The sequence below is a fragment of the Anomaloglossus baeobatrachus genome, chromosome 7 (assembly GCF_048569485.1).
Source record: "Anomaloglossus baeobatrachus isolate aAnoBae1 chromosome 7, aAnoBae1.hap1, whole genome shotgun sequence".
NCBI classification, from domain to species: Eukaryota; Metazoa; Chordata; class Amphibia; order Anura; family Aromobatidae; genus Anomaloglossus; species Anomaloglossus baeobatrachus.
This window is the reverse complement of record NC_134359.1, coordinates 16,597,420-16,624,287: the sequence shown is the minus strand read 5'-3', so window position 1 is coordinate 16,624,287 and position 26,868 is coordinate 16,597,420. Positions and strand designations below refer to the sequence as shown.

At 46.2% G+C, this 26,868-nt stretch overlaps 1 protein-coding gene across 2 annotated transcripts; it reads left to right on the top strand.

The window, feature by feature from the left end:
- The first annotated feature begins 4,235 nt into the window (after positions 1 to 4,235).
- CYP27A1 (cytochrome P450 family 27 subfamily A member 1) lies at positions 4,236 to 26,456 on the top strand. Of its 2 annotated transcripts, XM_075317082.1 has the most exons (10): positions 4,465 to 4,543; positions 8,171 to 8,420; positions 11,644 to 11,834; positions 13,016 to 13,215; positions 15,657 to 15,854; positions 19,816 to 19,979; positions 20,318 to 20,484; positions 24,034 to 24,115; positions 24,511 to 24,711; positions 26,073 to 26,456. In XM_075317082.1, the coding sequence occupies exons 3-10, from the start codon at positions 11,671 to 11,673 to the stop codon at positions 26,193 to 26,195; spliced, it is 1,299 nt and encodes a 432-aa protein (XP_075173197.1). In that variant the 5' UTR covers positions 4,465 to 4,543; positions 8,171 to 8,420; positions 11,644 to 11,670; the 3' UTR covers positions 26,196 to 26,456. The 2 variants fall into 2 exon arrangements, with proteins under 2 accessions (XP_075173195.1, XP_075173197.1); XM_075317080.1 differs by lacking the exon at positions 8,171 to 8,420 and having other exon boundaries at positions 4,236 to 4,543.
- Positions 26,457 to 26,868: the final 412 nt, after the last annotated feature.

The following is a 26,868-nucleotide window of genomic DNA, read 5'->3' as shown; positions in this document are numbered from 1 at the left end:
TCAAAGCGTCCCTTGGGCGCGCTTCCCAGCGGATGAAGAAACACGCTGACAAGAGACGTCTGGATCCTCCGTGTTTCTCTCCTGGTGACCTGGTCTGGCTTGCTTCCCAGTACATCCGATTGAAGATACCTTCCTACAAGCTGGGTCCTCGCTACATCGGGCCGTTTAAGGTCCTCAGCAAGATCAATGAGGTATCCTACAAGCTACAGCTCCCGGCCACGATGAGGATACCCAACTCCTTCCACGTCTCTCTGCTCAAGCCGGTTGTCCTTGGTCCCTTCTCCGCTGCTGCCAGTCCGGCCCCTCCTCCTATTGCCGATGATGACATCTATGCGGTAAGGGATATCGTGGCCATGAAGACCGTACGAGGTCGACAGTTCTTCCTGGTGGACTGGGAGGGGTATGGTCCTGAGGATAGGTCTTGGGAGCCCAGGGAGAACGTGGGCACTCCTCTTATCCGTGCCTTCATGTCCCGGTTGCGGGGAGGGGGGCGTGGGGGGGGGGGTACTGTCACGCTCCCCGGGTCCTCACCCCCGTTCCCCGGCTCACCTGCCACGCTCTCCGCTCCCCAGTCACCGGATTCCGTCCGTCCCAGGGCTCCGGGCCCCCGATCCCGGCGCCCGACAGCTTCCCTGGACCTGGCCGGCTCCCCTGCGTCCTCCTCGCAGCCTCCTTCCCTGGCTTCTGGCACCCGGGCGGCGCGCATGCGCATTAGGGCGCGCGCGCGGTCACTGACCCTTTCTTAAAGGGCCAGCGTCCATTAACAGGAAATGAGGTTGCACAGGTACAGGGTATATAGGGGGTCATTGTCCAAGGGGGCGGGGCCTGATCTTCGTGTTCCCTGAGCTAGGAGTCAGGTCTCTTGGTGTTTATGTGCCTGTACTCACCTATCTGTCTTTGTAGAGCCGTACCTGCCTCGCCATCCAGTCTGCCGTGTCCTGATCCCCGCACGCTGTCCGTCTGCCATCTGACAGTCCGTACCATCCCGGATCCCTGCGGTGACCCGTCATCTTGCTCCAGAGGTTCCGGACCCCGCCTGATATCACCTCGGCCTCCGAACCTGAGCTACGTCACCAAGACCACCTTCTGTGACTCCGTGGTCCCTGGGACTCCTCCGCTGCCTTCACTTGCACGGACTGTTCTACTGCCCATCAGTGCTTCAGCTGCCGGACTCCCTACCACCATCTCAGAGAGTTCGGTCCAGTGGATCCACCTCCTGGGTCTGCCCGACCGCCCGGCCGTGACATATATAAGTTTATTGCACATTGATTCTGCAACTTTATGGGAAATTAATTCTTGCTCCTTACTTTTCTCTTGATCCCTTTCCTCTAAGGCTGCGGGATCTTCTCTGTGAAGTCTCCAGCAGTCGTCCCCCATCATCTTCACCTTCCATCTACCTCGGTATCGTCCCCCATCATCTTCACCTTCTATCTACCTTGGTATCGTCCCCCAACATCTTCCCCTTCTATCTACCTTGGTATGGTCCCCCATCATCTTCACCTTCCATCTACCTCGGTCTCGTCCCCCAACATCTTCACCTTCCATCTACCTTGGTATCATCCCCCATCATCTTCACCTTCCATCTACCTTGGTATCGTCCCCCATCATCTTCACCCTCCATCTACCTTGGTATCATCCCCCATCATCTTCACCTTCCATCTACCTTGGTATCGTCTCTCATCATCTTCACCTTCTATCTACCTTGGCATCGTCCCCCATCATCTTCACCTTCTATCTACCTTGGTATCATCCCCCATCATCTTCACCTTCCATCTACCTCGGTATCATCCCCCATCATCTTCACCTTCCATCTACCTTGGTATCGTCCCCCATCATCTTCACCTTCCATCTACCTTGGTATCATCCCCCATCATCTTCACCTTCCATCTACCTCGGTATCATCCCCCATCATCTTCACCTTCCATCTACCTTGGTATCATCCCCCATCATCTTCACCTTCCATCTACCTTGGTATCATCCCCCATCATCTTCACCTTCCATCTACCTAGTATCGTCCCCCATCATCTTCACCTTCCATCTACCTCGGTATCGTCCCCCAACATCTTCACCTTCCATCTACCTTGGTATCATCCCCCATCATCTTCACCTTCCATCTACCTTGGTATCATCCCCCATCATCTTCACCTTCCATCTACCTTGGTATCATCCCCCATCATCTTCACCTTCCATCTACCTAGTATCGTCCCCCATCATCTTCACCTTCCATCTACCTTGGTATGGTCCCCCATCATCTTCACCTTCCATCTACCTTGGTATTGTCCCCCATCATCTTCACCTTCCATCTACCTTGGTATCGTCTCTCATCATCTTCATCTTCTATCTACCTTGGTATCGTCCCCCATCATCTTCACCTTCCATCTATGATGGTATGGTCCCCCATCATCTTCACCTTCCATCTACCTAGTATCGTCCTCCATCATCTTCACCTTCCATCTACCTTGGTATCATCCCCCATCATCTTCACCTTCCATCTACCTTGGTATCGTCCCCCATCATCTTCACCTTCCATCTATGATGGTATGGTCCCCCATCATCTTCACCTTCCATCTACCTAGTATCGTCCCCCATCATCTTCACCTTCCATCTACCTTGGCATCATCCCCCATCATCTTCACCTTCCATCTATCTTGGCATCATTGTTTCATCACCTTAATATCCTGATGAAATATTTCTTTTGCTGTTCGGTAACAGCACTGAGGTTCTCAGGAAGGTCGTCTAAATGGGAATGTAAAAAATGTAACTTAAGATTCATCAGACAACCCAAGGCTCTGAAATATTTTAGCGTCTTCTCCATGATGGACTTAAATTTTCAATCTTTGTTGTTACCTAGAAATTTCATCACAACTTCTTTAAAAGAATCACAAACTCTTTACTCAACAGCTTTCATTTTTGTTTTGGACGCGTCGTCCTTCATGAGTTTCCAAATATCTGGACCCACAAAAATGCCTTCCTCCAGTTTTGCTTCGGACAATCCCTGGACCTTGGTACAGAGGTACTTAAGTTTCTCCTTCTTTCAGTATAACTTTCACAAACTGTTCATCAGCCCAAGCGTGAGCGGTGGCCGGAGAACTTTACGGGGATCAACTAAACTTTTTGCAACTATGTTCTTGAGTCCAGGTTGCAAAGATCTTCTCGTTGGCCGACTCCAGTGATGAGTTCTATCCCGGCTGTCCCATTCACACAAAAAGCATGGGGACTCCATGTATCTTCCTCGCCGCCCAAGGAGCAAAGAGAGAATCTTACAACACTAGACCTCGTCCTTAGACAGCCACGGAGGGGTTTTCTTCAGGTTACAGGAGCAGAATTATCATCTGTTATCATTTCCCTTTATGATCAGCACCAGAATTTGGATCAGAAACAACTGACCAAATCCGGCCGTGATGCGTCACCTCAGGCCAAATCCAGCCGTGCGTTTCTATATACTTACGAGGCTGTGAGGTTCCGGTCAGGAGGCCGGTGGCCGGTCCGTACCCCGCAGACTTTCTAATGCTGCTCAGTCTATGAGTTTGTACGAAATATACGAAGCTGCGGGTGTACGCTCTGCAGGATGCGAGTTTCACGCTTTTTCACAACGATATCCACAGTGGAGAATACCCTGGTGGACCTATCTAGGCAGAGAAGACCCTGGTGGACCTATCTAGGCAGAGACGACCCTGGTGGATCTATCTAGGTAAAGAAGACCCTGGTGGACCTATCTAGGCAGAGAAGACCCTGGTGGACCTATCTCGGCAGAGAAGATGCTGGTGGACCTATCTAGGCAGAGAAGACCCTGGTGGACCTATCTAGGCGGACCTATCTAGGCAGAGAAGACCCTGGTGGACCTATCTAGGCAGAGAAGACCCTGGTGGACCTATCTAGACGGAGAAGACTCTGGTGGACCTATCTAGGCAGAGAAGACCCTGGTGGACCTATCTAGGCAGAGAAGACCCTGGTGGACCTATCTAGGCAGAGAAGACCCTGGTGGACCTATCTAGGCAGAGAAGACCCTGGTGGACCTATCTAGGCTGCACAGGATCCATGTTCCTATAGGGCGTTCATCCATGAAGTGACCATGGCTGGAGATCGAGCTGACAGACGTTAAAATAGAATAAATCAGGCATTAGTTTGCTTTCTGTAACTTTCTCTAGGTTTCTGCTCCGGCTGCTGCGCCCAGTGCTCACATGTCTGCAGGCGGCTGTTGTTATTGTGCACTTGGCAATGAAGGGGTGGAGAGGAGGAGGTTCAGAGAGAAGCCAAGAGCAGCCATACCAAGGTGCATGGGAGCTCGGTGCCTGCAGCCATGATAAAAGCTGCAGCCAGGAGCTGCTATTACCTGGGGATCAGGAGCAGGATCAGTCCTCAGCTGCGGACATGCAGGACCGGGGTCCCCCAGGCCAGGGCCTTACATGGGGCTGCTGCTGCCGGAATAGCAGAGGGGGACAAGAAGATGAAGACGTTTGATGATTTGCCGGGACCCTCCATGCTCACCAACCTCTACTGGTTCTTCCTCAGGGGGAAGCTGCTGTATTCTCACGAGGTCCAGGTCAGTGCTGCCGTCTGTGACACTTGTTACATTGTTGCTTTTAGCTCTTCCACTTTCATAGAAGGGGCAGACATGTCCGCACCGATATCTCAGCATCTAAGCGGCTGTTCACATGATGATCTCTGCGTGTACTGGATGGTGCCGGTACTGATCAGCGATCCGTAGCATAACTATACTTATATCATTAAAGAGAATCTGTCCTCAGGTTTTTGCTCCCCCTTCTGAGAGCAGCAAAATGCAGGGACAGAGACCCTGATTCCAGCGATGTGTCACTTACTAGGCTACTTGCTGGAGTTTTGATGAAATCTCTGCTTTATCTGCCGCAGATCAATCAGTTCAATGCTGAGCCCTATATAACCCCATCCACATCACTGATTGGCAGCTTTCTGTATATAACCCCACTCACATTACCGATTGGCAGCTTTCTGTGTATAACCACACCCACATTACTGATTGGCAGCTTTCTGTGTATAACCCCACTGACATCACTGATTGGCAGCTTTCTGTGTATAACCTTGCCAACACGATTGATTGGCAGCTTTCTGTACATAACTCCTCCCACACTTCTGGCAGCTTTCTATATATAAACTCTGCAAACACCATGGAATGGCAGCTTTCTGTATATAACCTGCCCACAACACTGATTGGCAATGTTCTGTATATAACTGTGCCCATACCACTGATTGTCAGTTTTCTGTATATAAATGTGCCCATACCACTGATTGACATCTTTCTGTATATAAATGTGCCCATACCACTGATTGACAGCATTCTGTATATAACTGTGCCCATACCACTGATTGACAGCATTCTGTATATAACTGTGCCCATACCACTGATTGGCAGCTTTCTGTATATAACTGTGCCCATACCACTAATTGACAGCTTTCTGTATATAACTGTGCCCACAACACTAATTGGCAGCTTTCTGTATATAACTGTGCCCATACCACTGATTGACAGCTTTCTGTATATAACTGTGCCCATACCACTGATTGGCAGCTTTCTGTATATAACTGTGCCCATACCACTGATTGACAGCATTCTGTATATAACTGTGCCCATACCACTGATTGGCAGCTTTCTGTATATAACTGTGCCCATACCACTGATTGGCAGCTTTCTGTATATAACTGTGCCCACAACACTAATTGGCAGCTTTCTGTATATAACACCTCTCACACCACTGATTGACAGCTTTCTGTATCTAATGCCACACACACCACTGATTGCCAGCTCTCTGTATATAATTCTGCCCACACCACTGATGACAGCTTTCTGTGTATGAAGCCCGCTTTACACGTGTCGATATGTTGTGCAATCGCATTTGCGATCGCACCCGCCCCCATCGTTTGTGCGGCACGGGCAATTTGTTGCCCGTGTCGCACAATGCTGTAACCCCCGTCACACGGACTTACCTTCCAAACGACCTCGCTGTGGGCGGCGAACATCCACTTCCTGAAGGGGGAGGGACGTTCGGCATCACAGCGACGTCACACAGCGGCCGCCCAATAGTAGCGGAGGGGCGGAGATGAGCGGGATGTAACATCCCACCCACCTCCTTCCTTCCATATTGCCGGCGGGACGCAGGTGAGCTGCAGATCATCATTCCCGGGGGTGTCACACGGAGCGATGTGTGCTGCGTCGGGAACATTGAACAACCGGCGTGCAGAAGGACGTTCGATTTTTAGAAAATGAGTGACGTGTCAACGAGCAACGATAAGGTGAGTATTTTTGCTCGATCACAGTCGCTCGTAGCTGTCACACGCTACGATATATCAAACGAGGCCGGATGTGCGTCACTAACGACGTGACCCCAACCACATATCGTTAGATATATCGTAGTGTGTAACGGGCCCTTAACCCCCCCATACCACTGATTAGCTCGGTAAGTAACACATTGTTGGAATCAGGGTCTCTCTCTCTACATTATGCTGCTCTTAGATTAGGTGGCAAAAACTGGGTAACAGATTCACTTTTTGAATAAACTTTTTTTCTTATAGAAAATCGTGTGTAATAGTTTTGTGTACAATCCTTGAATTGTCAGTAATACAGAAACGTATCGGACGGGAAACAATCAGATAACATCGGAGCACTGATACAATGGAGAAGATGGAGAAAGTTTCTCCATCTTCTCTTTACCTGAGAGAATTGATCACACTCAGCTGACGCTTGGAACGGTTGGGGTTTTTTTTGCATTTTTAATGCTGCGGTTTTTGTCTCTTGTTATGTCATATTCTACCATAACATTGATGACCTGTCCTTTTAACACTAGAAGTCCCAGAGAGGGGTCATTTAAAATTTCTACCATTGAAACCCTATGGAGCTCGAAATTCCTGGGACTTCTAGTGTTAATAGGTCATCAATGTCTGATTGGCTGGGGTCTGACACTTTGCACCCCCACTGAACAGCTGTTCTCGATGCCAGTGGTGGCTGGAAATGCTGAGTTGTGGAGATGCCATCCTCTGATGTGCAGCCGGGTACTGCACATCTGCCTCCTATTCATGTGAAGGGGAAGCGGTACCCGGCAGAGCAGCTCCAGAACTGTGGATTTCTGGCCACCTACTGCCGGCACCGAGAACAGCTGATCGGCGGGGGGGCTGGATTCAGACATCAGCCAATCACACATTGAAGAGCTATCCTTAGGTTAAGCCATCCATGTAAAAGTAGTGGACAACCCCTTTAAAGAAAGCTACTTTGGTTTTGATATTTACTAATAATTGGCTTTGCAAAATTGTATTGAAGTCATGTTTGGAATACTCGTGTTGTTTTCCTGTCCTGTAGGAGAAATGAACATGTTGCAGGTTCTAAATTCGCACCACACATCAGTTTACGCAGATTAAAGCAGAAGCAGAGCGGAGACAGATTCCATACACTGTGCTGGAACTGTTAAGACGCTGCCTTTCCGACTCAGCGAAAAAACGCACTAAAAGCTGATCCTGGGCGCAGCCTAAAGGGGCTTTACATGCAATTACATCGCTAACGAGATGTTGTTGGGGTCACGGAATTCGTGACGCACATCCGGCCTCGTTACGTGTGAAACGCATAAACAACCGTTAACGATCAAAATTATTCACCTAATCGTTGATCGTTGACACGTCGTTCAAATCCCGATTATCGTTGCTGCTGCAGGTACGATGTTGTTCGCCGTTCCTGCGGCAGCACACATCGCTACGTGTGACACCGCAGGAACGACGAACATTACCATACCTGCGGCCGCCGGCAATGAGGAAGGAAGGAGGTGGACGGGATGTTACAGCCGCTCATCTCCGCCTTTCCACTTCTATTGGGTGGCCGCTTAGTGATGTCGCTGTGACACCGAATGAATGACCCCCTTAGAAAGGAGGTGGTTCACCGGTCACAGCAACGTTGCTAGGCAGGTATGTACATGTGACAGGTGTAAGCGATGTTGTGCGCCACGGGCAGTGATTTGCCCGTCACGCACAACCGACGGGGGCGGGTACACTCGCTAGCGATGTCGCTGTGTGTAAAGCTCGCTTGAGACTAAATTCACAAGAGTATTAAAAAATTGCCAGATTGCTGGATTTTCATCTGATTTGTCATCTGTTCTTATACAGCTGCAATTATTAAAACGTACAAGACAAATTATAGTTTCCTATGTTCCAGCTGTCGCTCTCGGGTCAGGAGATCCGTGGCCAGATCGTGCATTACTGTGCATTAGCTCCCGGTGTTCGGCCCAATTGGCGCAGACGTCTGAATGAGGATTTAGTAATTATGCAAAGAAATGGTGGAAAGCGTTCAGCAGCTCAGTGCAGCTTCACGCAATAATCGCACGACAACGCTGTAACCCACGGCCGGTCCGGGCATGGCGGTCTGTGCATAACCAAGAAAAATGGGCTCATGACATAGCCGAAAGGTGAGAAGGTCAATGTCAGGGTCTGTCTGACCTTTCCTGCTCCCTCCCCTCTAATATCCAACCAGGTTTTCTTATTGGGTACTATGGTGACATTCTGTCAATAACAAAATGTGAAAGCTGTATAAAGAAAATGGCGCAGTCGGGCTCAGGCTCAGGCGACCTTTGCTCCTGGTAAATTCATGAATGGCAGCAACAATGTATGTTTATCCGGGAAAGGGAAGTCACGTGACAATCGTAACTAATGAAGCTGGAACCCTGCTCTGACTCTTCTTTTCCCCATGAAGAAAAAGAGCTGCAAGGAGCCGGGTTACATCACAAAAACCAAACCGCGGCCCCACAAAGCCGACGTCTGAGACTTTCCTTTTTTTTTCTTATTTGTGGTTTTATTACAATAACAATGAGAATAATAAACACAGAATCATCTTCCTGCTTTTGCTTTCTCCCTGTATTTCTTACATTTCTTGGATCAGATGGGCAGCTGATTAGCTAAAATAAGTCATAAATGTCCAAATGTCATTAAATCATTGTCCTGTACTGATAAATAATTGTATTTTTTATTTTTAGAAAACTTAATTGTTGTGTACAATACACAGTTTATTACAGTTTATGGTTAGCTACAATTATTTCCATTCTGGAGAATGTATCATTTTGTTTGGATATGAGAATGATACATTGTAACAAACCATCAGGACAAGAGAGAAGTTTTATCTTAGGCTAGTTTCACACTTGCGTTGAACGGTATCCGTTGCATTGTGTTGTGTGACGGATGCAACGGATGTGTTGCATATAGTGGCACAACGGATGCAACGGATGCTGCAGAACAACGGAATCTGTTTTGATTTTTTTTTTTTTTACAGTTTTACCGGCGGCAGACTATTGTGAACGATCAGCTGAATCAGCTGATCGCTCCCAGTAGCCGGCTGCCTGGTGATCAGCTGATCGCTCCCAGTAGCCGGCTGCCTGGTGATCAGCTGATTGCTCCCTGCAGCCGGCCGCCGGGTGATCAGCTGATTGCTCCCTGCAGCCGGCCGCCGGGTGATCAGCTGAGCGCTGTAACTTGCCGGCGCCCGGGCATGCCGGCGGCCGGGCATGCCAGCGGGCGGGCACTCAGCTGAGCGCTGTCACTTGCCGGCGCCCGGGCATGCCAGCGGCCGGTCGCTCAGCTGAGCGCTGTCACTTGCCGACGGCCGGGCGCTCAGCTGAACGTTCGGCCACCGCGAGCCAAAATAAAGTTTGTGATTTAAAAAAAAAAAAAAAAGAGCATGCGCAGTGAAATCCAAAGGATTCCGCTGCTCAAAACAACGTTACATGCTGCGTTCCTCCCGCTGGGCGGAAGCAATGGAGCGTCGCCCAGCGGAAGCAACACAGGTCCTTTTAGTACAATCCGTAAACCATACAAGTCTATGGGAAACAGCGGAATCCGTTAACGGATTCCGCTGTTTTCCAAAAGGGCGGATTGTAACGGAAGGAAAACAACGCAAGTGTGAAAGTACCCTTAGCTCACAAAGGGGCAAATCTCTCTCCTGTCCTGATGGTTTGCTACAATGTATCAGTCGGGTGTACAAAGAGTTTTAACTCACACAAGATTGTACTAAACCTTCAGAATTGACAAGTGTTGGGTCTCTGGGTTTTCTTCTGAAAGTAAACAAGAATCTTCTTATTTACTGACAGCAATCAGAGATTTTGAAAACTGAGAACGCTCTTAGGCTATGTCCGCACTTTCCGTTTTCACCTGCATTTCAGGTGCTTTTTAGGTGCGTTTTGAACTGCAGCATTTTCATGCGTTTTGATTTTCCAGCAAAGTCTATGGAAAATGGGGATTTCTTGTCCGCACTTTGCATTTACAAACGCAGCGTTTAATTTGCATAATTTGTGGCAAAAACCATGTGTTCAAAGAAGCAGCATGTCAATTGTTTTTGCCATTTTGGGTGCGTTTTGCTAACATTGAAGTCAATGAGAAGTAGCAAAAAGCAAGCAACATCAAAATTCCAGCGTTTTACCTGCTTTTTTGCTGCAGAAAGAATTCGTTTTCTACTACATAAACGCATGCTTTTCTGTCATCAAAATAATGGAATAATATGTCCCCTTACACACACACATAGTCCGACAATTAAAATAAAGGAAATTAATTAATTATTGATTTTTTTGGCAAAAATAGTATAAAACCGCTATAATTTCATTAAATATAACTATTTTCGTTATGATTTAAATAATTCTATGTCTTTTCTTTTTTTTCCCCGTTTTTTCATAGTGTTTGTATGTTAAAGCTTTATTTTGTTGTGTCTATGTTCAAAACGCATCTGACTTTAGGCAATGAAAAAGCATGTAAAAAGCGCTTAAACGCGGTAAATACGCGCGCGTTTTGATGGTCAAAAGCGACTTTGGCAAAAGCAATTTCTGCCAAAATATGCGTTTTGAACTGCAATTAGGGCGATGCAAAGTGCGCACATAGCCTTAGAAAGTTTCAGCAACTTACTATACTGTCATTAAGATTTATTAACCTAAAATGTTCTGAATATATTTACTACTATATGAAGTGTCATCCATTAAAGCTGGTCCCTTAATTACTGACCCCCCCGCAGCAGCTGATCAGCCAGTGAGGCCATCTTCTATGGGTCATGGTGTGGCTGCACTTCATTATTGCATTAGTACCTGGTGGCTCAGTGTATCCCTATTTAAAGAAACAGTTATCACAGTGGTATAATGGACAGAGAAGAAATGCAAAAATGAAAGGGGCACTGGCTGCTGGTATCAGTACCACACATCCCAAATAGGATGCTGACCAGTGATGGGCGAATAGTAATAGTATTCATGTTCGGATAATGCCTACTGAGTACCAAGTACTATTCCAGTATTCGGCACAGCAAAATAAAAGCTCTTTTTCCCCATTGACTTGCATTAGGTTCATGACAAATACCAGAATTGAACTTTGGGGTTTGTTACGAATAATCCGAACACAAATAGTTAATATTCGCCCAATTCTAATGCTGAGCTTTTTCTCTTTTCCCCATTTTTGGGTCACATGACCCCTGGATTAGTCTGAATTATCAGTTTTGTGTTGTGGACAAAGAGGAGGAAAGTGACATTCTCAGCAACTTATTATGATGGTCATTCTGAACGGGGGCCGCGGCTATGGGCCACACAGTAACGGCATGGGTCACCCTTGAATTTTAGCGCGAGTCTAATGTCAAATTGTTCAGCAGCTCTCCTTTGTGTTTTGCAGTTCGTCTATAAGAGAAAGTATGGCCCTATGTGGAAATCTTACCTTGGACCGATTAAATCGGTGAATATTGTGGATGTGGATATCTTGGAGACGGTGCTGCGCCATGAGGGGAAGTATCCGATGAGAACGGATATGGAGCTGTGGAAGGTGCATCGGCGACTCCGAGACCTCGCTCTGGGCCCTTTTACTGAGTGCGTTATAGGAATTTCAATCTTGTAATAAAATATAATAGTCTGTATTCATTATAAGTAGTGTTATAGGAATTTTAGTCTGGCAAAATAGCTAAATATTAGAAGTAAATTTTATTTCTCTGTATTCATCATTTTTGTATCTACTGATATATGAAGAGGAGGGGAGTCAGCTATTCCCCCAGACTTTGATTATCTATGCTTCTCTTGTCTGGACAATAATGCAGGGGATGAAAGATTTATCCAAGGATAAACAATGTACTTTATGTGACGATACGCCGCTAGGTGTCACTAGAAGCTACTAGAGACAGGGAAGTCAAACATGCCGGTGGTCAGAAGCCAGGAAGTCAGAAATGGTACACAAGGAACGAGCAGAGCCGAGGTCAGGGTACACGCCGGAGGTCAGAAGTCAGAAGAGGTACACAGGGAACGAGCAGAGCCGAGGTCAGGGTACACGCCGGAGGTCAGAAGTCAGAAGAGGTACACAGGGAACGAGCAGAGCCGAGGTCAGGGTACAAGCCGGAGGTCAGAAGTCAGAAGAGGTACACAGGGAACGAGCAGAGCCGAGGTCAGGGTACAAGCCGGAGGTCAGAAGTCAGAAAAGGTACACAGGGAACGAGCAGAGCCGAGGTTAGGGTACAAGCCGGAGGTCAGAAGTCAGAAGAGGTACACAGGGAACGAGCAGAGCCGAGGTCAGGGTACAAGCCGGAGGTCAGAAGTCAGAAGAGGTACACAGGGAACGAGCAGAGCCGAGGTCAGGGTACAAGCCGGAGGTCAGAAGTCAGAAGAGGTACACAGGGAACGAGCAGAGCCGAGGTCAGGGTACAAGCCGGAGGTCAGAAGTCAGAAGAGGTACACAGGGAACGAGCAGAGCAGAGGTCAGGGTACAAGCCGGAGGTCAGAAGTCAGAAGAGGTACACAGGGAACGAGCAGAGCCGAGGTCAGGGTACAAGCCGGAGGTCAGAAGTCAGAAGAGGTTCACAAGGAACGAGCAGAGCCGAGGTCACTTTAAAAACTTGTAGCTGTAAAAAGAAGCAAACAAAAGACTGAATATATGAACAGTGAGTTGTTTCTACGCTGAAGTTCAGACGCTCATTCTTTTTGTGTTTATTTGGTGCTTTTTCAGAAAATTACACCGTCGTGTATGTGCACAGATCATAACCTGCTACCTCCCTTGTCTTCAGGGAAGGTCACCGCTGGTATACTCTCCGCTCCATCCTAAATAAGAGGATGCTGAAGCCGGCGGAGGCCATGCTGTACACCGGGGCAGTCAATGAAGTGGTGACAGACTTTATGAACACGCTGGACGACGAGCGGAGGAACTCGCCTTCGGGAATTATGGTCAACGACATTGCAAACACCTTTTATAGATTTGCATTTGAAGGTAAGATGGTCGTATATCTGCGTCACCAATGATTTACTTATTTGGAAAATCACAAAATGTAAAGCGGTTTATTAATATTCGGATGACTTCTTCTCAATCACCAATATTACCCCACATAAGATAAAATCATCTTGTACTCAATATATAACATCACTTGTGCCCGGGAGATCTGACGTCTCAGGAATGGCACAAGCACAAGAGGTGAGTATAAGGGTCCGTGCCCGTGCGTAGGACACATGCATCCTGGACGCAGTATGTCCTCTCTTGCGGGGCCGCGATTCCTCTCTGCAGGAGACAGCAGATGTCCGTGCCCACAATCAGTGTTTGGGTAGCTGCATATTTTCTCTGTGTTCTCCGCGCAGATCACTCACATCTCTTCTGCAAAAATTGACATGCTATAGCTCGGAAAGCCGTACCAGAGGTCAGTTTATGCTGCAGAGAAAAGAAGCACAGAGTGCATGGGATTTCTATAAATCCATCCACTGTGCTTCTACTGTACAATGCAGCGAAAACACTCTGCGCCCGGAACACTGTGATCCCTGATTGTGGGCACGGGCCCTAAGTATAAGGTGTTTTTTATTCTAATGGGGGATATTGAAATTGAAAAGAGGTTATCTGAGCATTAGACAACCTCTTTAATTGTTCTGCCCTCAGCTGAGAAGTGGATACAATTGTATCCAGTCTAGTCAATGCTCAGTGAGCGGCACACAGCAGCTCTAAGGGTATGTGCGCACGTTGCTTTTTACCTGATTTTTACCTGCTTTTTTGCTGCTTTTTCTTCTGCGCTGTTTAATGCCAAAATGGATGTGTTCTTCTATTCAAGCAAAGTCTATGGGAAATTGGGTTTCTTGTTCACACTATGTTGTTCAAAATGCTGCCTTTTTGTGGCAGAACTTTGGTCAAAAACTCAGCTTTTCAAAGAAGCAACATGTCAATTGTTTTTGCCATTTGGGTTTTGCACTGCAAAGCTGAGTTTTTGACCAAAGTTCTGCCACAAAAAGGCAGCATTTTGAACAACATAGTGTGAACAAGAAACCCAAATTCCCATAGACTTTGCTTGAATAGAAGAACACATCCATTTTGGCATTAAACAGCGCAGAAGAAAAAGCAGCAAAAAAGCAGGTAAAAAGCAGGTAAAAAGCAACGTGCGCACATACCCTAAGGGTATGTGCGCACGTTGCTTTTTACCTGCTTTTTTGCTGCTTTTTCTTCTGCGCTGTTTAATGCCAAAATGGATGTGTTCTTCTATTCAAGCAAAGTCTATGGGAATTTGGGTTTCTTGTTCACACTATGTTGTTCAAAATGCTGCCTTTTTGAGGCAGAACTTTGGTCAAAAACTCAGCTTTTCAAAGAAGCAACATGTCAATTGTTTTTGCCATTTGGGTTTTGCACTGCAAAGCTGAGTTTTTGACCAAAGTTCTGCCACAAAAAGGCAGCATTTTGAACAACATAGTGTGAACAAGAAACCCAAATTCCCATAGACTTTGCTTGAATAGAAGAACACATCCATTTTGGCATTAAACAGCGCAGAAGAAAAAGCAGCAAAAAAGCAGGTAAAAAGCAGGTAAAAAGCAACGTGCGCACATACCCTAAGGCTGCTTTCACACATCCGTTTTTTGCTGTTCGGCACAATCCGGCTCTTTGCAGACAAAACGCAACCGATTTTTTTTTTGCCGATTGCGTTTTTTCCGCATAGTCTTTCATTAGTGCCGGATTGTGCCGCATGGCCTTGCGTTCGGTCCTGTTTTTGCCGGATGCGGCATATTTAGCCCATGCGGCGGCAGGATGGAACATTGCCTGGCACGTTATTTTGTCTGGCAAAAAAAAACGCATCGCACCGCATCCGGCCGATGCGGCGCTTTTTCAAATGCATGCCTATGGATGCCGGATGCGGCGCGATGCGGCAAAAACCGTATCCGGCTGCCGCATGCGGTTTTTTGCACTGCGCATGCTCAGTAGTGTGCCGCAACCGGCAAAAACCCGACGAGCCGCATGTAAAAACTTAAAGGATGCGTTTTTTTTCGCCGCATCCGTTGCATAGGTTTTAGAGCCGAATTTAGCCGCACTGCTCAAACCGGAAGTGTGATAGAAGGCTAAGCATTCTGCTATTATACAGCAGTACTGAGCAGAGTAGCTGTGGATCCAGCACAAGAGTCAGGTGAAACATTACTAGAAAGCAGCAGCACAATTTGTGTGTGTCCCTCTCTGTTTCCCCACCACAACTCACTCCTCTTCCCCATAGACTTCAATAGAAAACAAGATGGTTTTTCAAAATGAAGGAGGAGTTCAGAGGGAGGGGAAGAAGTGGCTCATAAGCAAAGAAAGAAGACTATTTTGTTGATAAGATGCATTACTAAATATGGAACATGGAGGGACTACAGGAATGACCTTTATGTTATGAGTTATTCATTTATTTATTTAATGTTTTTTGTTTTTTTTAGGAATTTCATACATTTTGTTTGAGACTCGGATCGGCTGCTTGGAGAAGACGATTCCTCCCGAGACCAAGAAATTCATAGACTCCATAGGCGCCATGCTGAAATATTCAGTTTACGTCTCCGTTTTACCTGCTTGGACACAAAATATTCTCCCTTACTTCAAGTTGTACATAAAAAACTGGGATAACATCTTTGAATTTGGTGAGTTACAATATGGCAAATGGACATCATGACACCAGCCGGGGGAAGTGTGTCCGAATTTATAGAATGTCCGTCTATAATCCGAATGTGGTCATCCAGAGGAGGCAAATCCTACAAAGGGTGAATACAAATTATCCAATGTTGGGGGATAAATTCCTTTCAAAATCCAAGTCTGACTATCAGAATAAATCTCTATTTCAGTTCCCCATGTGCAGAAATCTAGGACCTTAACCTGTAATATATTTTTCAGTAAAGCATCAGGGCCCTTCTTGTACCTGAGCACTGAACTAACATCACAATACCATGTGAGAGATTTCCACAGTCTCACTGCTCTTACAGTAAAGAATCCTGGTATATAATGAAGATTAAAGCTTTTTCCTCTAAATGTAAAGGATGCCCCATAGTTTTCATTGGTGTTAAAAGATTATGCAGACCTCATTCATGTATTAGAACAATGTTGTAAGATCGATTTTAAGACATTTGTTTTCCAAAAAGGCTTTAAACTCTGGAGCCCAATATTGTATATTATATATATATATATATATATATATATATATATATATATATATATTTATATATATATATATATATATATATATATATATATATGTAGAAAATGAAAAAGCACTCACCGATCTTTGCTGTGCAGTAGAAAAGTGTTTATTCACACGTGGAGGTTACAAGCTTTGGCAAGTGCAGAGGGGGTAGGACGGGACAGCACGTCAGACGACGGCCGTTTCGCACTCTGTGGCAGTGCTTCGACATGTCTAACCAAGCACTGCCACAGAGTGCGAAACGGCCGTCGTCTGACGTGCTGTCCCGTCCTACCCCCTCCCTGCTTGCCACAGCTTGTAACCTCCACATGTGAATAAACACTTTTCTACTGCACAGCAAAGATTGGTGAGTGCTTTTTCATTTTCTACATATATATATATATATATATATATATATATATATATATATATATATATCTTGGATTGTTCTGTTCCTTTTTTGAACAAGCACCACGTAGCTGTAGCCAGTACATATATATTTTTCTCTGCAAAGCTGTCAAATATTGCTGAATACAGCGGTAAAACGCTAGGTGTGAATTGAGGCTAATGCCTGAAAATAGCCCACAGACTGAGTAGTGCCCTGATTTTTCCTTCTCAACACTTCTATTCAATATTGTACATTATATCCCATTTGTGGCCGCAACAGTGACCTGTGTAGATGCAAAATTATGTTCTTGTCAAGAGCAATTCTGCTTCTTTTAACCCTGAAATATTTCAGTACATAGTTGAGAGGTCAAACAATTGTAGGATCAAGTCTCATTGGCGAAATGTGTACATTTTTGCCTTCCCTGGATCTACATGTGAGGTTAGGTCCTGCGTTGAACTCGATGGACTTAAGTCTACCTTCAACCTTCACCCCTTCACAACCGAGGACGTCTCGGTTCGTCCTAAAGCATGACGGGGTGATCACCACCATCTGCTGTGGTGCGCCGGCGGTGATCCCTGCACATGTCTGCTGATTTGAACAGCAGACATGTGTGGCTATTAGGCACAGGTGCCGCAATCCATCCACACCTGTTAATCCTTAGATCGTGCTGTCAAAATGTGACAGCGCAATTTAAATGACCGCAGCGAGTAAATCGCCATTCCCTGCCGCCATCGAAGGTGCCATGACACGATCACGGGGAGCTGATAGGTGCCATGGTAGCAACAGGTCATTATCATGACGTAGTTCCTGTTACAGCCAACAGATCAGCAGCTGTAACAAGAATGCAGCATTTCTGCTGATCAGAGCTGTGCAGCTCTGATCAACAGAAAACAATCAGCGATCAGACAGTTGATCCTTATAGTTCCCTAGTGGGACTAATAACATTAAAAAAATTTAAACAAAAAAAAGTTTTAAAAAATAAAAAAAGAAACCTAAGTTCAAATCACCCTCATTTGCCTCATTGAAAGTTAGATGGTTAAAAAATTAAAAAAAATACACTCCTTTGGTATTGCCGCAATCAAAAATGCCTGATCTATCAAAATATAAAATCAATTAATCTGATCAGTAAACAGTGTAGCGGCAAAAAAATTCCAAATGGCAAAATTATGTTATTTGGTTGTTGTAAATTTTGCGCAAAATGCAATAACAGGCGATCAAAACATAGCATCTGTGCAAAAATAGTACCATAAAAAGCATCAGCTCAAGATGGAAAAAATAAGCCATCAATGAGTCTAATATCCCACAAAATCAGAGCGGTACAGGTCACGGAAAATGGCGCAAAAAGTGTGCCAGTTTTTTTGGACAAACTTCTGATTTTTTTTTTAAACCCTTATATAAAAGTAAACATATACATGTTTGGTGTCTACAACTCGTACCGGACCTGAGGCAACATGTGGACATGTCAGTTTTATCATATAGTGAACACGGTGAAAAAAATATCCCAAAAAACAATCATACAATCAGACTATTTTCCAACTTTTCCGCACTTGGAATTTGTTTGCCGTTTTCCAGTACACTATATGGTAAAACTAATGGTATCATTTAATAGTACAACTCGGTCTTGCAAAAAACAAGCCCTTATATGACAAGATTGACAGAAAAATAAAAAAGCTATGGCTCTCGGAAGAAGGGGAGCACAAAAAACGGAAAAACGCCCAGGAGTGAAGAGGTTAAACTCTATGAAATTATGAATTAGTATTTTTTTTTAAACTTTCTTATTCAGAAAAAAAACCAGTTTGGATAAAAGATAAAAGCACTTAAAAAAATGCAATAAAAAATAAGCAGCATGTGCATGAGATTTTGGGAGAAAACCCTTAGAAAGTGCGCATGCGCCGAGCAGCTGCAGCAATACCTAATGCAGTAACAATCGCAATGTCTTCATAATAAACGCGGCTTCAAATATGCGTTTTTGTTTTTTTTGGGGGTTTTCTAAAGCATTTTTTATATTCATTTTTTCCATTAAGAATTGAAATCCTGCAGATTTTAAAAACACCTCGATGGTTAAAACTCCAAGGAGAAAATAAGAAGCTCATGAGAGATCCGAAATCTCGCTCACTTTACTGGTAGTGTAAAACACTATGTGGCGGTTTTGTGTTTTCCTTTTTTCTTTTTTTTCCGGCAAAAAAGCAGCGGCGTGTGAACAAGCCCTAATATATAGATTGGGACTTGCTACAAGATTCCCAACATTCCTCTCCTGAAATACTAAGGGGTACTTTACACGTTGCGACATCGTTACCGTTATATCGTCGGGGTCACGTCGTTAGTGACGCACATCCGGCGCCGGTAGCGACATCGTAGCGTGTAAACGCTAGGAGCGACGATCACCGATCGCAAAAACGTGAAAAATCGTCGCTTCATTCCATAATGTCGTTACACCTGCAGATACGATGTTGTTTGTCGTTCCTGCAGCACACTTCGCTGTGTGTGAAGCTGCAGGAACGACAAACATCTCCTTACCTGCATCCACCGGAAAAGGAGAAAGGAAGGAGGTGGGCGGGATGTTACGTCCCGCTCATCTCCGCCCCTCCGCTTCTATTGGCCGTCCGCAAAAGTGACGTCGCGGTGACGCCGAACGCACCTCCCCCTTGAGGGAGGGATTGTTCGGCAGTCACCGCGATGTCGCCAACCAGGTAAGTGCGTGTGAAGCTGCCGTAGCAATAATGTTCCCTACGGCAGCAATCACGCAATATCGCATGCACGACGGGGGCGGGTGCTATCGCGCTGGACATCGCTAGCAATCGCTAGAATAGGTGACAATTGCTGAGCTGTTGGGACTCCCCAATATCCCGACAAGGGAGATCTAAAATGCACCATCGTAATATCCGCACGTGTGCCGCCACTCCATTTTTTTTAGCCCTGATCTCTGTATTTGAGGGGATCCTAGTGTTTGGACCATAATCGATCAGCAAGTCCGGCCCTGTCCTGCACGGGGATGATGTCTTGCAGTTTTGGGATTGACACATTTAATGATCTTTCCAAGGAAATAAACTAATTGACCAGAAGATGCAGAAGATCCAGGAGAGACTGGAGCGCGGGGAGGAGGTGCAGGGGGAGTACCTGACCTACCTGCTGTCCAGCGGGAAACTGACCAACAAGGAGGTGAACGGCAGCGTGGCCGAGCTGCTACTGGCCGGGGTGGACACGGTAAGGACAGAGATGTCAGTTACATTGTTAACGGCGAGTTCTCGGCCGCTGATCCTCGGGTGTTTGAGAATTTTGCCAATTTACAGTAAAAGCTTTAGAAATAAAATGGCAAAATCTCTATGTAATGGTGCCATACATCGCCCATATAAAACATTGACATATCAGGTTATTTTTGCAGTGGGTGGTGGTACCGTTTACTATCATTTGGATGTCTCTAACTGGAAAAAAGCCGACTAACGAAACTGCACCGACAACAGCAAAAATAAGAGACCCCGATGTCCCCGGCTGCTGCAACTTCCATAGCTCCGTGATAATATTCTCTCTTTTTCCCATCCCAGACTTCAAACACCTTATCCTGGGCCCTGTACCACCTCGCGAGAGGCCCGGAGATCCAGCGATCGCTCTACCAGGAGGTCACCTCTATCGTCCCAGGAGAAGGGATTCCCACCGCTGAGGATCTCTCCAAGATGCCGCTGCTGAAGGCCGTCATTAAGGAGACGCTGAGGTTGGTTTTATTCCATTTATTTACATCTCTCATAACTTTAGGACTGATGAATGCGGCCACCCCCTGCCATACGGAGCCGTCCTCTAAGGACAGAGGGGCGATATGTATGGACCAACACTGCAATGTCAATGACAATGCAAAAAAAAAAATTATCACCCAACATTAAGGAAACTGAGTTATTACCTCCAAACCTCTGCTGACAGCTCAGCATCGGGCAAACACTGCAGAATGTGCTGCTCCACAATCCCCGTACTATTCCTTCCACTGAAAATAGCAATTTTGGACCTTGTGATCCAACACAGTGCGTCCTTCTACCTCCACTTGTTTTTTAAATATGTCTTCTGTATTGATGACTTTATGATAAGTCACTAATATCTGAGGCTGAATGAAAAGTTTACAAAGGTGGAACAAAACCGCTCCATACATTGTAAAATTAATGTCATCATTTTATAACATTTATATCATATAGCAGTTGGAGGTGTTTTTCTGATGCAAAGCTCCAATGCTCTGCAGAGTCATAAATGTAATAAAGTTCTGTCTGCAGCCACCTCTAGGGGGAGCTCCCTGTATACAGAGATACAGGATAAGATCCTATTTGCAGCCACCACTAGGGGGAGCTCCCTGTATACAGAGATACAGGATAAGATCCTATTTGCAGCCACCACTAGGGGGAGCTCCCTGTATACAGAGATACATGATAAGATCCTGTCTGCAGCCATCACTAGGGGGAGCTCCCTGTATACAGAGATACATGATAAGATTCTGTCTGCAGCCACCACTAGGGGGAGCTCCCTGTATACAGAGATACATGATAAGATTCTGTCTGCAGTCACCACTAGGGGGAGCTCCCTGTATACAGAGATACATGATAAGATCCTGTCTGCAGTCACCACTAGGGGGAGCTCCCTGTATACAGAGATACATGATAAGATCCTGTCTGCAGTCACCACTAGGGGGAGCTCCCTGTATACAGAGATACATGATAAGAATCTGTCTGCAGCCACCACTAGGGGGAGCTCCCTGTATACAGAGATACATGATAACATCCTGTCTACAGCCACCACTAGGGGGAGCTCCCTGTATACAGAGATACATGATAAGATCCTGTCTGCAGCCACCACTAGGGGGAGCTCCCTGTATACAGAGATACATGATAAGATCCTGTCTGCAGTCACCACTAGGGGGAGCTCCCTGTATACAGAGATACATGATAAGATCCTGTCTGCAGCCACCACTAGGGGGAGCTCCATGTATACAGAGATACATGATAAGATCCTGTCTGCAGCCACCACTAGGGGGAGCTCCCTGTATACAGAGATACATGATAAGATCCTGTCTGCAGTCACCACTAGGGGGAGCTCCCTGTATACAGAGATACATGATAAGATCCTGTCTGCAGTCACCACTAGGGGGAGCTCCCTGTATACAGAGATACATGATAAGATTCTGTCTGCAGTCACCACTAGGGGGAGCTCCCTGTATACAGAGATACATGATAAGAATCTGTCTGCAGCCACCACTAGGGGGAGCTCCCTGTATACAGAGATACATGATAAGATCCTGTCTGCAGCCACCACTAGGGGGAGCTCCCAGTATACAGAGATACATGATAAGATTCTGTCTGTAGTCACCACTAGGGGGAGCTCCCTGTGTACAGAGATACATGATAAGATCCTGTCTGCAGCCACCACTAGGGGGAGCTCCCTATATACAGAGATACATGATAAGATCCTGTCTGCAGCCACCACTAGGGGGAGCTCCCTGTATACAGAGATACATGATAAGATTCTGTCTATAGTCACCACTAGGGGGAGCTCCCTGTATACAGAGATACAGGATAAGATCCTATCTGCAGCCACCACTAGGGGGAGCTCCCTGTATACAGAGATACATGATAAGATCCTGTCTGCAGTCACCACTAGGGGGAGCTCCCTGTATACAGAGATACATGATAAGATCCTGTCTGCAGTCACCACTAGGGGGAGCTCCCTGTATACAGAGATACATGATAAGATCCTGTCTGCAGTCACCACTAGGGGGAGCTCCCTGTATACAGAGATACATGATAAGAATCTGTCTGCAGCCACCACTAGGGGGAGCTCCCTGTATACAGAGATACATGATAAGATCCTGTCTGCAGTCACCACTAGGGGGAGCTCCCTGTATACAGAGATACATGGTAAGATCCTGTCTGCAGCCACCACTAGGGGGAGCTCCCTGTATACAGAGATACATGATAGGATCCTGTCTGCAGCCACCACTAGGGGGAGCTCCCTGTATACAGATACATGATAAGATCCTGTCTGCAGCCACCACTAGGGGGAGCTCCCTATATACAGAGATACATGATAAGATTCTGTCTGCAGACACCACTAGGGGGAGCAACCTGTATACAGAGATACATGATAAGATCCTGTCTGCAGCCACCACTAGGGGAAGCTCCCTGTATACAGAGATACATGATAATATTCTGTCTGCAGCCACCACTAGGGGGAGCTCCCTGTATACAGAGATACATGATAAGATCCTGTCTGCAGCCACCACTAGGGGGAGCTCCCTGTATACAGAGATACATGATAGGATCCTGTCTGCAGCCACCACTAGGGGGAGCTCCCTGTATACAGATACATGATAAGATCCTGTCTGCAGCCACCACTAGGGGGAGCTCCCTGTATACAGAGATACATGATAAGATCCTGTCTGCAGCCACCACTAGGGGGAGCTCCCTGTATACAGAGATACATGATAGGATCCTGTCTGCAGCCACCACTAGGGGGAGCTCCCTGTATACAGATACATGATAAGATCCTGTCTGCAGCCACCACTAGGGGGAGCTCCCTGTATACAGAGATAGATGATAAGATCCTGTCTGCAGTCACCACTAGGGGGAGCTCCCTGTATACAGAGATACATGATAAGATCCTGTCTGCAGTCACCACTAGGGGGAGCTCCCTGTATACAGAGATACATGATAAGATCCTGTCTGCAGCCACCACTAGGGGGAGCTCCCTGTATACAGAGATACATGATAAGATTCTGTCTGCAGCCACCACTAGGGGGAGCTCCCTGTATACAGAGATACATGATAAGATCCTGTCTGCAGCCACCACTAGGGGAAGCTCCCTGTATACAGAGATACATGATAATATTCTGTCTGCAGCCACCACTAGGGGGAGCTCCCTGTATACAGAGATACATGATAAGATTCTGTCTGCAGCCACCACTCAATAGAATAATTATAGTATGTAGGTTTTTTGGTTGTTTTACCCTCATTACCATTTCACCCCATTTGTAGTTTTGAATGACACCATTCAATTTATCATATAATGCACTGAGAAATGGGATACATTCTAACTTCTCCTGCAAATAACGAGCCTTCATATGGTGACTGAGAAATAAAGAAGTTTTGGCTTTTGGAAGACGGGAAGGAAAACTTATTGGGACAGGACATAGAATCCTTTAGTGAATCAGTTTTCTTTATTTATCTGTTTATTCTGTGAATAATGTACATGACGTATTGATCTGATAACACCGGCTTCTCTTATTCAGGATGTATCCTGTGGTTCCGACCAATTCCCGGTTAGCTACTGAGAAGGAGATCATCATCGGAGACTACTGCTTCCCCAAAGACGTAAGTTCCTAAAGTGACAGATCGGGAAACCTCCCGGCACCAGGCTGAGAGCTTCAGGCTCTTACTGGACAGAACATTTGGTTCCTATGTGGACGGCTCTGGACCCGGCCATATGCACAGAGCAGAACGGGCCTCATTGGTCATCTGTAAGATATGGCCTCTCCTGTGATCTCGTATTGCCCTCTTCCATCTTGGTATGGAGCAGACTGGAGCATCCATCTATTTTCCCACCACTTGTAGGCTGGCACAACTTTCGGGTTGGCACTGTTCCTCTTTTCTTGGGGCCAAGATCCACATTGGCTTCCTTATCTTACCCATGGCAAATACATCCTTAATCCTTGGCAAACGTTCCAGTTGGTTCCTCTTTGGACTCATATTCTGTCTTCCCATCGTAGACGCTGTTTGTCCTGAATCATTACGTCATTTCCCGGGACGAGAACAACTTTCCAGAACCAAACACGTTCATCCCTCAGCGCTGGTTCCGGGAGCAGAAGATAAAGAACAATCCCTTCAGCTCCATCCCGTTTGGATACGGCATCAGGGCTTGTGTTGGGCGTCGAATCGCAGAACTAGAGATGCATTTGGCCCTGTCCAGGGTAAGTGGGCATTTTCCAGTAGGCCCTTTATATATAATCTCACATGGTGCAGGATTTGTAAAACGTGACTACTTTCATCCACAAAAAGCCCACTCTGCCTATGGGATTCCCATGTTACTGCAGCTCAGATCCATTGAAGTGAATGTGTCCAAGCTGCAATACCACACGCAACCTGTGGACAGATGTGGCGCTGTTTGATTCCACGGGGAAGACTGTTCTCCTTACGGAGACCTGACAAACCAGTCTGGCTGCCAGTGAGGTGACTTATAGCTGCAAGTCCCACCTGGGAAATATTCTAATTGTCCCTCCAGTGAGGAAGGAGACAAACTCTAGCGCCACCTATTGGAAGTAGCAATCCTAAAAGTCAAAAGTGGCTTTTTTTAACAAGCCTTTTCATAAGACTTAGGGGTACTTTGCACGCTGCGACATCTCTAGCCGATTGTAGCGATACCGAGTGTGATAGTCCCCGCCCCCGTCGTACATGCGATCTCTTGTGATAGCTGCCGTAGCGAACATTATCGCTCCGGCAGCATCACACGGACTTACCTGCCCTGCGATGTTGCTCTGGCCGGCGACCCGCCTCCTTCCTAAGGGGGCGGCTCGTACGGCGTCACATCGACGTCACACGGCAGGCGGCCAATAGAAGCGGAGGGGCGGAGATGAGCGGGACGTAAACATCCCGCCCACCTCCTTCCTTCCTCATTGCAGGCGGGACGCAGGTAAGGAGATGTTCCTCACTCCTGCGGCTTCATACACAGCGATGTCTGCTGCCGCAGGAGCGAGGAACAACATCGTACCTGTCACTGCAGCAAAATTATGGAAAAGACCCACACTACACAGATCACCGATTTTCGACGCTTTTGAGATCGTTTATCGGTGCTTCTAGGCTTTACACGTTGCGACGTCGTTACCGGCGCCGGATGTGCGTCACTTTCGATTTGACCCCGACGAGATTGCAGTAGCGATGTCGCAACGTACAAAGTACCCCTTAGGATTTAATACCAGATCAGAATCCCAATTTGCCTTCTGATCTGGCATTAAATCCTAACTCTTATGAAAAGGCTTGTTAAAAAAGCCACTTTTGACTTTTAGGATTGCTACTTCCAATACGTTGCGCTAGAGTTTGTCTCCTTTCTCACTGGGGGGACAATTAGAAAGTTGGCTTAAAACGTCAGTGCCCCAGAGGATAATCTATAAGTCTCCCCCATACGTTTTGTAAGAAGAGATAGCAAATAAATACAATGTCTCCATTCACCATTCAATGACGGCAGGTAGAGGGGGGTGGGATTATTTTTTCTTCTGTGACTCCACCAGTTGAAATCAGATGTTACTGTGATTCCTTCCTGTAATTTTCCTCCCAGATCATCAAGAAGTATGAGATCCGACCAGATCCTCAAGGAGGAGACATCAGTTCAATGTCAAGAATCGTTCTAACTCCAAGTAAACCGATAAATCTTGAGTTCGTAGAAAGAAAATCTCTCTAATGACCACCGGGGTTCTCATGGTGGCACAGCGGAGGTCCGAACCTACTGGCTGGAGACGCTTCTGGGAGCCTTCACCATGGGATCTCCTCCGGAATGTGAACCAGATAATGGGAGAAGAAATCGTTCTATGTAACAAACTGCAGCAAAAAAACTGATTTAATATTTTAATTGTTTTTAAAAACAAAAAAAAATGTTTTTAGGAAAATATTTAATACTAAAATGAAAACTATAAAACTAAAGAGTTTTTTAAATAGACAACAATCCGTGCACTGGTTATTGTGGACCTAGAGGACGACTGCGGAGATACATTGTATCAAGGCATTTACAAGAATTCCCCGAGGGTCGAGACAGTCACAATACAATAGAGGGTACAAAATGTACAACCAAATCGGGCACCTGAAAGCTGACAATGGAGGGAAAAGGAAAATATAAGAACCAAAGATCCCTGACCATCTAGTGACTAATGCACTTCTGCCAGCAGAGACTGCGAGGACGGCCAGAAACATCCCCACCCCCCCCCCCCACGCCGCAAATAAGACCACAGACACCATATCTTGGAGGGATATTGGTCTCAGCTTTACTCCAAATTCTGTTTAAACCTCACATTTCTTTCTTTTTTTATAAATCAAAATCAACCATATGATGAGAAGGGTTAACATCGCTTGTTATAGGA

What these genes read in the sequence shown, in the direction of transcription:
- CYP27A1 (XM_075317080.1), top strand. Translation starts at nt 4,301, where the DNA reads ATGATAAAAGCTGCAGCCAGGAGCTGCTATTACCTGGGGATCAGGAGC. An exon ending in GCTCTGGGCCCTTTTACTGA is followed by an intron (nt 11,835 to 13,015) that starts GTGCGTTATAGG and finishes CCTTGTCTTCAG; the next exon opens with GGAAGGTCACCGCTGGTATA. An exon ending in GTCATTAAGGAGACGCTGAG is followed by an intron (nt 20,485 to 24,033) that starts GTTGGTTTTATT and finishes TCTCTTATTCAG; the next exon opens with GATGTATCCTGTGGTTCCGA.